Here is a 14,705-nt window from a genome sequence, read left to right on the forward strand (position 1 = left end):
ATGGAGGCTCAGTGTAGAATAGACTGTTTAAGGAGTAGAGATGATCAGAGGAATGAGCTGCTTTGGAAGGTATATTTTTTAAAGGAAAAACCAGATGATTACTTGTTAGGGATGATACAGAGGAGATTTCTACTCAGGTATGAGTTGAACCAGATGGCTTCTAGGGTCTTTTGTAACTCTGATATCTGTGACAGGGAATATTATTCACATTCCTCTAGTGCTTTAAACTTTCTTCACAACAACCAGGTGCAGAATTATTAGCCCCATTTTACAGATAAGAAGGGAGTAAATGATTTCCCCAAGATCACACAACTGATGACATGTTAGAGGTGGGATTTGAACTCAAGCCTCTCCTGATGCCAACTCTAGTCTTCATTTGACTATATCACTCAGCCTTTCTTCAGGTATTTGTTCCATTTTACAGCTGAGGAGTCTGAGACTTAGAAACATTAACTGATTTGCCCAGGGTTGCAAAAGTAGAGTCATGTCCAAATCTGGCCTCTACACTTCCTAACTGTGTGACCCTGAGCATGTATGTAACTTAATCCCATTCGCCTAGCCCTTGCCCTTCTGTTTTAGAATTGTTATTAAGAGAGAAGGTAAATTTTAAAGTGATCATTGTTGGAATTCAAACCCAGATCTTTTCTGATTCTCTGTGCCCTGTATTTCTTTTGCATCATAGATATGAAGAAGTGTGAGAAAGTGTTTTAGGGTCATAGGAGAGATACAGGAAGAATCCCAAGAGAAGTTGGAGGACAGAGTAAGCTGGGAGGGATCAGAATAGCTACAAGGGATCAGAGAAGACTTCTGGGATCTAGCAACACCCGGATTGAGCTTTGTTTGTCCCCTTTCCCTCTTTCAAAGAATGATTTTATATGGGTACTTTACAATACATATCTTAACTTACTTTACAAGCTGGAATTACATCCTGAGCCATATAGGGCAATGAAGTACTATTGCAAGTAATCGTTCAGAAGTTACTAATTAACTCTGGAACACTTACTGTTTTATTTAACTGCTATAAAGTACCTTTCTCTTATTTTGCCATCACTGTAATCAATAAGCCTTACTCTTCCTCCAGCATTCAGTCTTCCCTTTTAAAAATAATTGACGGCTATTAAAAAACCATATACATATTTGGGATGTAAAAAACCAACAACTATATATATTGGTGTATTCATAACTAATCACTTGTATAATTTTTATAGGGGCATTAGAAATTAGCAAAGTTTGAAACAGTTCTGGTCTGGACTAAGTTTTGCAGGAAGGCAAACATTCAAGTAGTTGGAGACAATCAAATAATCACAAAGTCATAGCATTAGAGTTGGAGGGGACCCCAGATACCCTCTCCAGATCCTTTATTTTATAGATGAGGAAGATGGATGACTTGCTCAAGGTCACACAGTCTATAAGTATGAGATGGGTTCCAAACCTCCTCCTCCTCCATATTATTTATATAGCACTTAAGGTTTGCATCTAGGCAGTTAGGTAACACACTAGATAGAGTGAGTACCAGCTCTGCAGTCAGAAGGATCTGAGTTCAAATCTAGCCCCATACACTTACCAGTTGTTGATCCTGGGCAAGTCACTTAACTCTACTTACCTCAGTTTCCTCATCTGTCAAATGAGCTGCAGAAGGAAATGGCAAACCACTCAAGTATCTTTGCCAGGAAAACCTCAAATGGAATCACAAAGAGTCAGACAAGACTGAAATGACTAGATAACAAAAGGTTTGCAAGCCCAGGTCCTCTTGATTCCAGAGTCAGTGTTCTTCCTCATATTCTGTTGAGGAAGAAACACATTCCAGATATGAGGGATGTAAGTACAGAGAAGAGGATTGGATGAGATTAGAAAACAGCAGGGAAGTCTCACTGGTCTGGAATATGGAAGATATACAGGGAAAATAATTTGGGATCAGCCTCTGGAAGACCTTGGACATAATGTCATCATCATAGCACCATAGATTTAGAGCTAGAAGGGACCTCAGAGGTCATCTAGTCCAATCTCCTCATTTTGCAGCTGAGGAAACTGAGACTCAGGGAGTACAGGGGACTTGCCTAAGGTCACATAGTGATAAGTGGCAGAGCTAGAATTAAAATTCAGGACCTCTGATTCCAAATCCAGTGCTCTAAAAAAACAGTGAAGATTTTTTTAAAATAGAGGAGTGACATAGGGACAGGTAGGTGGTATAGTGGATAGAGAGCCAAGCTCTCAGACATTTACTACCTCTGCAACTCTGGGAAAGTCACTTAACCCCATTTGCCTCCATTTTCTCATCTGTAAAAATGAACGGGAGAAGGAAATGGCAAGCCCCTATAGTGCCTTTGCCAAGAAAACCCCAAATGGGGTCATGAAGAGTCTGTCAGACACGATTGAAAAATGAACAACATGGTTAGGCTCATGCATTAGGAAAATCACTTGCAGATCAGATGAAGGGTAGATAAACGAGAGTCTGGAGGCTGGGATACCACTGCAACAATCTAGCTCAATAGATGAGGGGGGCTTGAATTAGGTGGCAGTGGAGAGAATTCTATAGGCAAAGATCCTCAGGTTATGGTATTTTGATTTGGATCTGAGAATACAGAATGTGAGAGTTGGGGAGAACCCTAGGAAAAAGAGAGCTAGAAGGGGTCTAACTTAAATCAACCCAGAATATTATTAGTGAAAGGGTCATTAAAGCAGAATATAAAATGCTATGGAGTCTTGGAGCTCATCTAGTCCAACCCTTTCATTTTTATAGATGGGGAAACTGAGGTTCAGGGTAGCTAGATAAAATTTTTAAAAAGGATCTGGGAGCAGATGGTCCTTCAAAGCCTTAGGCCCAAGGCTAGATCTTTAAATTTCTTCCTTCCCCTGCCAACTCTCTTTTTTTCTTTTCTCCATCATTCAAATCTCCCTTGTCCTTCACATCTGTTCCCCCTACCCCCATCACATTCATCATCCTGGGAACATTTAATCTTTATTACTCTTCTCAGTCTTGGGCTTCCTGTAACCCATTGGGCACTCATAGAACTCAAGAATATCAGAGCTGGGAAGACATATAGTCCCACCCCCCCTTCCACTGTAGAAAATCCTTCCATATTTTATTACTGTGTTTACAGTGATGAATGGTCACCCAATTTCTGCCCGAACACCCCCAAAGACTAGGAACCTGCCCTACTTTCTGACTATCTCTTCTTCACTGGAAATCTGGAACACCATCCAAGGCTCCTCTGGCTCCAGCAAATGAACTTTGGGGCTTGTTTGAGGAGGCCCCAGGCCTCCAGGCTACTCCCTATAATCTTGTCACCATGCCTCTGCATGGATACCATTGCCTTTCCCCAGCCTTCCAGCATTTCTTTATGTGTTGTTTCACCCCATTAGAATGGAAGCTCTTTGAGGGCAGAGAACTGGCTCCCCAGGGTTCAGTCTAGTTCCCAGCTCCACGTAGTAAGCATTTAATAATAGTCTTTCTATCTGTTTCTCTGTCTATCTGCCTGCTGTATCATTTATCTGTCTACCCATCTGTTTTGTTTCTGTTATCTATATTTTATTATTGCTGTCATTTGTCTGTCTGTTCAGCTGTCTGTGTCTACATCATCTATCTTTTATCATCTCTATTTCTATTGTCTGGCTGTCTCTAGGCCAGCTAGATCTCAGGACCTATCTAGGAGGCTGGCTCATTCCACTGTGGGAGAGCTCTGGCTTGGAAAGCTTTTTCTTATATTGAAATCTAACTCCCTGCCATTTCTACCCTTTGGTTCTAGTTCTGCCTTTGGAGCTAAGTAGAAAAGCTCTAATCCTTCTTCCACGTTTCTGAAGAAAGCTATGCTGTCCCTCTCCACCTTCCATCTTCCCACAGTCCCCTGCCACGACCCCAAACTGATTCTCTCCAAGCTAAATAGCCCTTGCTCTTTCAAACTTTTCCCCATGTATCCTCAGCCCCTAAAAAGAAATAGTATACCTTTGCTTGTGTTTTTCTCACATTCTTTCATTTATCACACATTTATTCAGGACCTACTGCTTAATTATTGGGAGAGGAAATGTTTAGATTTGCATTCTTTTCCTACTTTTTAATCCTACCATATTAATATTATTGTTATATTGTATTATGATATGATACTAGTTTATATCATAGAAGTAGTTTGATGGTACAGTGGTTAGAGTACTGAGTCTGTAGTTAAGAAGACCTGAATTCAAATCCAATTTCATACTTTTTTTTTATCTATGTGACCTTGGAAAAGTCATTTAGCCTCTGTTTTACCTTAGTTTCCTCAACTAAAATAAGAATAACAATAGCCACTTTCTCACAGAGTTGTTGTGAGGAACAAATAAGATTTGTATTAGTAAAGCATTTAGCTTAGTGCCTGGCACATAGCAGGCACTATATAATATGCTTATTATTAGGGCAGCTAAGTGGAGCAGTGATTAGAGAACTAGATCTGAAGTCAGGAAGACCTGAGTTCAAATGTGACCTCAGATATTTACTAGCTGTGTGACTGAGCAAGTTTCTGTTTAAAGGGAGGGCAAAGGAGGGGCTAAGGGGATGGGGTCCCCTCTCCCAGATTAACCTGTGTTTGAAAAGAAGGGAAAGAAACCTTGGAGAAGGAAGGAAAAAAAGCCCTGGCTCTCAGTTTCCTCATCTGTAAAATGAGCTGGAGAAAAAATGGCAAACCATTCTAGGATCTTTGCCAAGAAAATCCCAGATGGGGTCATAGAGTCAGACATGACTAAAGAACTGAACAACAACATCATTATTATTGTTATCATCATTCCCAGGCATCTGGCAGATGTTTTGTCATGTAAAGTGACCTCAGAGAGAGAAGAGCTAGGGTTGTTCAGAATCCTGACCAGTTAGCTGGGGTAAATTCAGAAAGGACTCCTTTGTTTCCTTTCCCCCCTTCCTGTCCAGTTGGGGGGTCCAAAGGAGATTTCCCATAGGTTAAAGAGGGTTTGAGGGGTAGTGGAAAGTCCACTAGGAATATAATTAACTGAGTGAGAATGGAACTAATCTGTATGTTGATCATTTAAAAAAAAACAACCAATTTGTTCTATAAGAATTATACACTTTATTTTCTTAAGCCCTTACCTTCCACCTTAGAATTGATACTAATATCAGTTTCAACACAGAAGAGCAGTAAGGGCTAGGCAATGGGGGTTAAGTGACTTGCCCACGGTCACATGGCTAGAAAGTATCTGAGGTCAAATTTGAACCCAGGACCTCCCGTCTCTGGGCCTGGCTCTCAATCCACTGAGTCACCCAGCTGCCCCCAATATTATTTATCCTTATGTTATTGTAGTCCCCATACTTTGGGTTCTGATGATTTCACAATGGAGCCTCACGCTTGTCAGTGTCTTTTTTTTTTAATTAAAAAAAAAAACTTTTACCTTCTGTCTTAGAATTGATACTAAGTATTGGTTCCAAAGCAGAACCGTGGTAAGTAAGGTCCAGGCAATTGGGTTTAAGTGACTTACCCAGGATCACACAGCTAGGAAGTTTCTGAGGCTAGATTTGACCCCAGAATCTCCTGTTTCCAGGCTTGACTGTCCATCTACAAACCCACCTTGATGCCCCTTAGTCTACTTTTGGTCTTTTTTTTTCTTTTTAAACTGGTTAAGTATCTTTATTTTCATGGAGGTAATTCATTATATCACTGTGTTCCTCCCCAAAATTATGTTCCAACAAATGTGTATGTAACAAAATAAACTGACTTCTGAGCTACCCCCAAAGTACAAATACTGCCAGTGGATAGCGCCTTGATGGGAACTGGATGTGGTCTGATCAGGGAGGAAGCCAGTCCATATTCAGTACATTATGGCATGTTTGTGAATGGAATCTAAGGTTGCCTTTGTAGTGAAACTGAACTGTTGTCTCATAGAGGTTGTGGTCCCTTAAGACCCCCAGGTGTTTTTCTCTTCAACTGTTGTGAAGCTATTTCTACCCCATCCCTTACTTGAGTACCAGGGGTTCAGAGGTTGCTGCTCTCAATGTAAGAGCCAGACTTGGGAGACCTAAGTCTTTCTTCTCTACATTCAGCTTCCTAGATCACTAGCTCCTCTTCTTTAGACCCAGAGCTTTCACTCATTTATAAACTCCTAAGAATCCCATTGGAAGGTCCCCAAACCCCTCGGGTTTTCCTGAGCCTTGTGTTAGTTTGGTTTCTTGATCTCAGACCTGCAGCTCTTATTGGATTCTATTATTTTATCTTTTGAGGGCAGGATAAGGAACAGTGGGGGTGACTGGGTAGGGGAAATCACTGTAGAGAGACTGATTTTAAAATCTGATATTAAATAAAAACTTAATAGTTAGAGTTGTTTAAAAGTGGAATGGGCTGGCTGCTTCATGAAGTAGTGAATTCCCTTGTAGATATTCAGGGTCTGGATAATGGATAATGGTAATCATGAATTGGTTACCACATGCCCTCTGAGTTCCTTTTCAATTCTGAAATTGTAATTTTGTAATTAGTGGTGCAGTAAATAGAACATTGGACCGTGAACTAGGAACACTCATATTCATGAGTTCAAATCCAGCCTCAAGCACTCACTAGCTATGTGATCCTGGGCAAGTTACTTAGTCCTATTTACCTCAGTTTCCTCATCAGTAAAATGAGCTGGAGAAGAAAATGACAAACCACTCCAGTACCTTGCCAAGAAATCCCTAAACGAGGCTATAAAGAGTTGGGCACCACTGAAGAACAGCAACATGGTTTTAAAAAAAATTTCTTTAATTAATTAATTTAGAATATTTTTCTATGGTTACAAGATTCATGTTCTTTCCCTCCCCTCCTCCAAGCCCCCTCCCATAGCCAACGAGCAATTTCACTGGGTTTTACATGTGCAATTGATCAAGACCTATTTCCATATTTTTGATATTTGCACTAGGATGATCGCTTAGAGTCTACCTCCCCTTCGATCCATGTGATCAAGCAGTTTTTTTTTCTTCTGTGTTTCTACTCCCACAGTTCATTCTCATAAGCCCCTCAGAATTGTCCTGGATCATTGCATTGCTGCTAGTAAAGAAGTCCATTATGTTCAATTGTGCCATAATGTTTCAGTCTCTGTCTACAGTTTCAGTCTCTGTCTACATTATTCTCCTGGTTCTGTTCCTTTCACTCTGCATCAATTCCTGGAGGTTGTTCCAGTCTCCATGGAATTCCTCTACTTTATTATTCCTTTGAGCACAATAGTATTCAATCACCAACATATACAACAATTTGTTTAGCCATTCCCCAATTGGAGGGCTTCCCCTCATTTTGCAATTTTAGCAACATGATTTTGTAATGCCTTCTTCCTTCTACCATTACAAAGTCACAGATTTCAGTGCTTGGAAGGGGCCTTACTGGCCATCTAGTCCAGCGTCCCCCATGACAAATGGTCAGCTTTTGCTTGAAGACCTCCGGTGAAGGAAAAGTCCGCCAACTCTAGAGGCCACACACCTCCCTTTGGGATACCTCTAATTGTTTTCCCTCTCATTTTCTAATTCGTCTTTTTGCAAATCCAATCCTCCCCTGTGTCCTCTGGGGCCAAGCAGTACCAGATTAATCTCTCTTCCACTTGATGGCCTTTGAAGTACTTGAATATGGCAATCATGGCTCCCCAGAGACTTCTCTAGGTTAAACATACCTGCTTCTATCAAATGATCTTCATCTTTGCCATATTTTAGGACTTGATCCAGCCCTGACTTCATGCTTACCTGTCTCCTTCCTCTCTGTCACCACATACTCCATTCCCACTCCCTCCCTGTAATAGTGGTTTTCCAATGGTTTATTCATGGATGAAAAAGGACAGTCAGATTTAAAGATACATATTAGGGGAAGAGTATTAGACATGAGGATGAAAGAAGAGTTTTTTTGTCCTACAGAATTGTCCCATACATTTTTTAACTTTTAACTCGAAAGGAGGCATGACTAGAGAACAGAGAATGCTGGACTTGAATCTAGGTGACCAGGACCACATTCCTAAAGAAACCTATGAATATGAAGCACCAAGGAGGGGCACAGTATATAGAACCTTCTAAGGAAGACCAGAGTTCAAATTTGACTTCTGATACTTATTAGCTGTGTGACCTAGGATGAGTCACTTGACCTCTGTCTGCCTCAGTGTCCTCATCTGTAAATGAGGATAATTATACCATCTACTTCCCAGGATTGTGGTGAGAATCAAATGAGAAATTTTGTAAACTACTTAGTCCAATGCCTGGCTCATAGTAGGAGCTGTATTAATGCTTATTTCTTCTACCCTCTAGTATTATAAACATACACATAAATCTGGTAGATGAAACCCTCCTTTCTTTCTAACCACTTCCAGAATGGAGTGAACCCCAGATTTGTTGGTGTTTAGAGCCAAGGAAGGAAATCAATGGGGGGGTTTTCTCAGCTTTCTATCAAAGGCAAAGCTTTTTGTGGGGAGGAAGGAAGGAGGGAAATAAGTATGTTTTTAAAAATGAATATTCTTTGGGATTGTCCAGGGCAATATGTGAGGGGCAACTATGAATAAATGGTGAATTTATTAACCATCAATAATTTTATGATAGGGAGACATAGATTATTTGCCGCAGTTCTTGTGGGAAAATCCCTTTTTGTACTGGCTGACCACAAGCTCAATATTAGTCACCAACCTGACTCAGTGGTCAAAAAACTGATTCAATTTTTGGTTACATTAAGAGACAAAGGCAGCAGAATGAGGGAAGCAATAGTCATTGGGTTCCCTCCTTTAGTCAGAGCACACCTGGATCATTGCCTCCAGGTTGGGGAAGCAAGCTAGAACATATCCAGAGGAGAGTAGTGACCAAGAAGGGGCAGTATGCCATGCATTTAAAAGGATGAGAGACATTTCTCCTGATGTCTTAAAGAGAAGACATGCAGGTAGGGAAGAAGTGGATTCTGCATGCAAACATTTGAGGGCTTGGCTTGTGGCAGGGAGATTAGCCTTGATCTGCTTGGTCTCAGATCGTGGAGCTAGAACCAAAAAGAAGTCCCAGGGAGCCAGATTTCAGGTCAATGCAGAGCAAAGGTTCTTAACCATGAGAATTGTTACTCAGTGGAATGGTCAGCACCCTGGGAAGAAGCAAATTTCTCATGCTTGGAAGTGTGCAAAGATTGGCTGACCTGCTGTTGAAGAGTCAAATAGGGAGGGGACGTTTTATGGTGGGGAAAAGGATGGGAGAGGAGATCAGGCAAGATACCCCTGAGGGTTCTAGTTCTGGCTCTGAGAAGGCAGGATTTTAAGGTTCCTTGATTTTCTATTTACAACTTTGTCCCTGCAGTGATGCCTCTTGCCCTCTCTTCTCTTTCAGGAAGCCCTGCTGAGTTTGGGCTCTGTTATTGATGCCTCCAGTCTTCACGATGTCATCAAGGAAGCCATCTCTGCTGTGCTCCCCAAAGTGGTAGGTGCCCCTCCTTCCAGGTCACCCAGTTCAGAGGAAGGACAAGAATATGAGGGATTCAGTCCACTACTTGGTCTGGCCTGAATCCCTTTGCCTAACAGGATTCCTGGTTCTTCTGGGGGAAAGAGAGGAAGAAGAGGAGAGGACAGACATAGTCTGATCTGAGTAAGAGCTTTTATGCCTCACAGAGAGGAGAGATGAAAGTGGGGGCTTGAGTAAGTTCTATCCAGAAGCATCAGGGATGGAAAAAAGGGTCATGGCCCCCTCCCTGATGATCCTTTTTAGCCAAGGAATAAAACACAGATAAGGACCCAAAAGCCCTTTCCCTGAATATTTCCCTTACCCAAACTCACAGATTCTGAGATCTCAAAGTTCACAGGGACCTCAAGTCATTCAGGGTTCCAGCGGTTGTTCCTTTTACATCATCTTGGACAAGCGATCTATACTTGAAGATCTTTAGGAAAGGGAGGGAGGCACATCCTCTTTCAAAGACTGAAATATTTGCAGCCCAACATGACAGGGTTAACTAGAGCCAAATTGTGGAGTGTGAAAATTAGTAAGAAGGAGGTGGCTCATCAATACCCAAAATAAACCAGCCCTGGAAAAGAAAGAAAATCAGACAACATCTGGCTAGTGGTGATGACACATCTGGAGGGATGCAGAAAAGTGGGGAAGCAGGAAGAAAGGAGGGGAAAGAGCCCTGGCTGGGAGTCTTGAGACCTGGGTTCTAGTCTCAGGCTTGCCATTGATTTTCTGTGTGACTGTCTCAGTTTCCACGGGTAAAAAATGATGGAATTGGATTGTGATGGCATATTTTATAATTATGACACTTTTGAAATATATTTTATAAATATAGCATATTTATGATTATAATTCAGTGGCTGGTCCCACTTTGATACTGATATAAGACTTACAAAGCATTTTTCTGCACAATAACCCAGTGTTGGAGCAATGTAAGTACTGTAGAATCAGTGCCCATTTGGGAGGGATCTCAGAGGCCATCTGGTATAACACATCCATGAAGAAGAATTCCTTCAGGGTAGCTGGGTGGCTCAGTGGATAGAGCGTCAGGCCTAGAGGCAAGGGGACCTGAGTTCAAATCTGGCCTCAGACACTTCCTAGCTGTGTCACTCTGGGCAAGCCACTTAACCCTGTTTGCCTAGCCCCTGGCCTTCTGTCTCAGAGTTGTTACTAGGACAGAAAGTAAGGATTGAAAAAATTATCTTTGCTCCCAGGTAGCTTAGAAGGTAAAAGCTGTGAAAGAAAGGAATGGGGGCAAGATGGGGAGGAGAGTGGGGGATCCATTTTAGGCTGAGAAATCATATCAAAGATATTGGCTGGGCAGAATGAGAATGAAGAACCACAAGCAGTCCAATTTAGCTGGACTACCTGAAGGGGAGTAGCATTTATGAGTCTGGAGAGTTCACCTCAAACTAGACCACGGGAGACCTTGAATGCCAGGAACAGTACGGGTTTTTTGTTGGTTTGTTTGTTTTTGGCTAGGCAATGTGAGCCATTGAAAGTTTTTGAATAGGAGAATGACAAAGGCATAGAGTGAATTACATGGATAACATATAGAGGATGTGAATTAGAGAGGGGAGAGACTAGAGAGAGGGAAACCAGTTAGGTTACATATTTTAGTAATGCAGGTAATGAGGGCCCAGGTCACTGTCCTCTGACTTTAAATCTATCTTCTTTGCCACAGGTGGATTTAAGAGAAATTGTGGAAGTAGAATCAATACGACCAGAAAACTAACTGGTTGTGGGCTTGAAGGAGAGGAAACAATCAAAGATGTTTTGATTCTGGAATTTACCATCTCTGGGCAAGTTCCTTAGTTTCCTAATCTGTAAAATGGGTTGTTGAACTGGATCGGAAATCATAAATATAGAGCTGGAAGACCATCAAGTTCAAACTCATCATTTTACAGAGAAGGAATTTGAGGCCCCAAGAATTTCAGTATCTTGTCCAAGGTCATTCAGGCAATAAGCATCATAGGGTGATTTCTAAGGCTCTGGTTGTCTGGAAGGATGTCGGAAATCAGGAAACTGGGAAGAAGAATGAGTTTAGGGGAACGTGATAAGCTCCTGACATGAGTGGGTTTGGGGCTCGAGATGGGGATGAGGTATGTATATACAGCATAATGCTCCTTCTCCGTTCCTGAGCCACAGGGTAGCCCCCTTGCCCTAGTTTGGGCTCTGAGGTTCCCAGAGGAAGGGCAATAAGGGAGGATGGGGGGGGGAGAGGGACTGGGAGCCTGGCACCTGCCCTCATCAGTGAGCATTGTCCCCAAACCTCCCTGGGAATGCAGACTTCGCTGATGCACACGAAACAGCTTCCTCTAAATGTGGCTAATTTTAACCGGGGGGGGGGGGGTGCATTGGGTGGGCTGGGGGGAGGGGCAAGCAGAATCTGAAGAAAGGCGGAAGGAGGAAGGGAAGAAGGAGGGAAGGAGGAAAATCAGCCAAGAGAGGGAAAAATGTGATGTCCTGCAGCGGGCAGTCCCAAAGGAGTTTCAGGGCTTCTGGAGTCTGATGGGGCCCTTTGAGATGGGGACAGCGAATATTATTCCCATCTTATAGTTTATTATTTCCTAAGGCTCAGAGCAGGAAAGTGTTGTGCCTAAGTGATAAGTGGGAGAGGAGACCCCTTTCACTATACCAAGCAATCCATCAGTCAATTAGAAAAGCCTACCGAGTCAGGCATCTCAGCGCTGAAGATACCGATGTAGGCAAGAAGAATCCCTACCCTCAGGGAGTGTGTGCTAGTGGGGGAGGTGCCAGGGAGATCAGGTGGTACATACAAGGCACATTACACACGGTGTAAAGGGACGGAAGGCATTCGCTGTTGGGGGCGGCAGGATTTGGGAAAGACTTTTTGTAGATGTGGACTGAGACTTAAAGGAAGCCAGAGAAATGAAGAAGCATTTTAAGAGGGGAGAGAGCTCAGGGAAGGGAAAGGATGAGAGAGGGGATGGGTGAAGAGGGAGAAGAAGAGAGAGGAAGAGAGAGGCAGAGAGACAGAGAGACAGAGGAAGAGACAGAGAGTCAGAGAGAGAGAGAGACAAAGAGAGGGACAGAGAGACAGAGACAAAGAGAGACAGAGAGACAGAGACAGACAGAGACAGAGGCAGAGACAGAGACAAAGAGAGAGACAGAGAGGGGGGAGAGAGACAGAGAGAGACAAAGAGAGAGAGAGAAACAGAGAGACAGATATAGAGAAGAAAGGAGAAGGAAAGGAAGGGGGAGAGGGAAGGAAAGAGGGAGAGGGAGAGAGAGATCAGGATGCACTAGGGGATGGAGGATGAAAGAGAAGGCTTCCTGGTGGTGCTAGGGTTTGTCTTGGCCATAGAATCACAGGATTTAGAGCGGAAAGAGATCTTGAAGATGGTCAAAGTTCCCTGTACAAAGATGACACGTGAATTCCTGAAGCATTCCACATCCCCCCCCCCCCCCCCCCATTCACTTCTCTGCTTTGTAATCTGGCTTCCAGTCCTACCCGCAGAGAAACAAACTGCTCTCCCCATGGTTTCTAGTGATTTCGATGGCCTTTTCCCCATCCTCATTTTTTGTTAGCTTTTAGACACTCTTTCCCACCTCTTTCTCCTGGACTGTCTTTTGTCTATTTTGTACCCCCCTAATTGGTCTTTAACTTCTACTCACTCCCATTTTCAATCCTCATTTCACATAAAATTAACTATGTTCTTAAAACATGTTCTAATCATGTTACTCTCCCACTCAGATATTATCAGCATCTCTCTATTGCCTCTGGTGTAAAACACCAAACTTTGGCTTCTGACACCCTCTGCTCTCTCTTGGTTTTTCTGTTTGTGTGACCATTTCTTCTTGGTATCCTTTGCTTGAGTGCCCTGACCAGGAATTGTATGTACATTCTAGGCTCTGTATTTGAAATCTTCTTTCTTTCTTTCTTTCTTTCTTTCTTTCTTTCTTTCTTTCTTTCTTTCTTTCTTTCTTTCTTTCTTTCTTTCTTTCTTTCTTTCTTTCTTTCTTTCTTTCTTTCTTTCTTTCTTTCTTTCTTTCTTTCTTTCTTTCTTTCTTTCTTTCTTTCTTTCTTTCTTTCTTTCTTTCTTTCTTTCTTTCTTTCTTTCTTTCTTTCTTTCTTTCTTTCTTTCTTTCTTTCTTTCTTTCTTTCTTTCTTTCTTTCTTTCTTTCTTTCTTTCTTTCTTTCTTTCTCTCTCTTTCTTTCTTTCTCTCTCTCTCTTTCTTTCTTTCTTTCTCTCTCTCTCTCTCTCTCTCTCTCTCTCTCTCTTTCTCTCTCTCTCTCTCTCTCTTTCTCTCTCTCTCTCTCCTGTCTTGGAATCAATACTGTATATTGGTTCCAAGGCAGAAGAGAGGTAAGGGCTGGGCAATGGGGGTTCACTGACTTGCCCAGGGTCACACAGCTATGAAGTGTCTGAGGTCAGATTTGAACCCAGGACCTCTTATTTCTGGGCCTGACTCTCAATCCACTGAGCTACCCAGCTGCTCCCAAGACCCCCTTTCTCTCTCCACTTTCTCCCTTTGTAATTTTATCAGTTCCAATGTATTCAGTTGTCATCTTTATCTAGAAGATTCCTTGATCTATACAACCAGCTCTGAGCTTTCTCTACATACGGATATCTGCAAAGACCCAACCCAAAGTTTCATACTTTCACAAGGGAAGAAATCAAAGGGAGTAACATTTTAAATAGCATCAGTAATAATGAATTAGAAATGTGATGAAATAAAAAAGAATGCTTTGGGATCCAAATTGGGATGTGGAATTGGATAAGGGCCTGAATGCTGTTATTTACCAATCTCACCAGACTCTCTCTGCTCTAGGAAACCATCTACACTTACCTGCTTGATGGAGAATCCCGGCTAGTGTGTGCAGAGCCCCCACATGACCTACCCCAGGAGGGGAAAGTCCGGTGAGTCTCGTATCTTGGGCTTCCACACCCATGTGGAGTCATCTGTCCTGGAGGAAACTAGTTGGCCACCTTCATTAGTGGGATGCGAGAGACTTTGTAAGTCTCCTTCAGACAACTTTGACCTGTCCCTACTGACCTGATTCGAATCTTAGAATATTAGAATCTGTGAATGTTCAAATCCAGCTTAGCATCATAGAAGGTTTGAATAGTAGAAAGTTGGAATGTAGAATATTAGAATCCAAGTAAATTGCAAGCATAGCATGTTAGAATCTTAGAAATCTAGGTAACATAATTAAAATTGCATAATGTTGAAATTTTAGAATACCAAAATAATTAAAATTTCAGAATGTAGAACTCTTTAGGTGTCAGAATGTAAAAGTATAGACTATTAAAATCTTGGAAACTTAAAACTCCCTAGAGGAGAATCCTAGCCA

At 42.1% G+C, this 14,705-nt stretch overlaps 1 protein-coding gene across 2 annotated transcripts in view; it reads left to right on the plus strand.

The window, feature by feature from the left end:
• Positions 1-14,705, plus strand: part of PDE2A (phosphodiesterase 2A) — a 187,037-nt gene that overhangs the window by 109,767 nt on the left and 62,565 nt on the right. For both annotated transcript variants that reach the window (XM_001369136.4, XM_056795024.1), the window contains 2 exons: positions 9,275-9,364; positions 14,183-14,271. In XM_001369136.4, coding sequence (XP_001369173.1) covers positions 9,275-9,364; positions 14,183-14,271 — 179 coding nt within the window. The remainder of the gene's footprint in view (positions 1-9,274; positions 9,365-14,182; positions 14,272-14,705) is intronic.

Source organism: Monodelphis domestica, chromosome 4, assembly GCF_027887165.1.
Source record: "Monodelphis domestica isolate mMonDom1 chromosome 4, mMonDom1.pri, whole genome shotgun sequence".
Taxonomy (NCBI): domain Eukaryota; kingdom Metazoa; phylum Chordata; class Mammalia; order Didelphimorphia; family Didelphidae; genus Monodelphis; species Monodelphis domestica.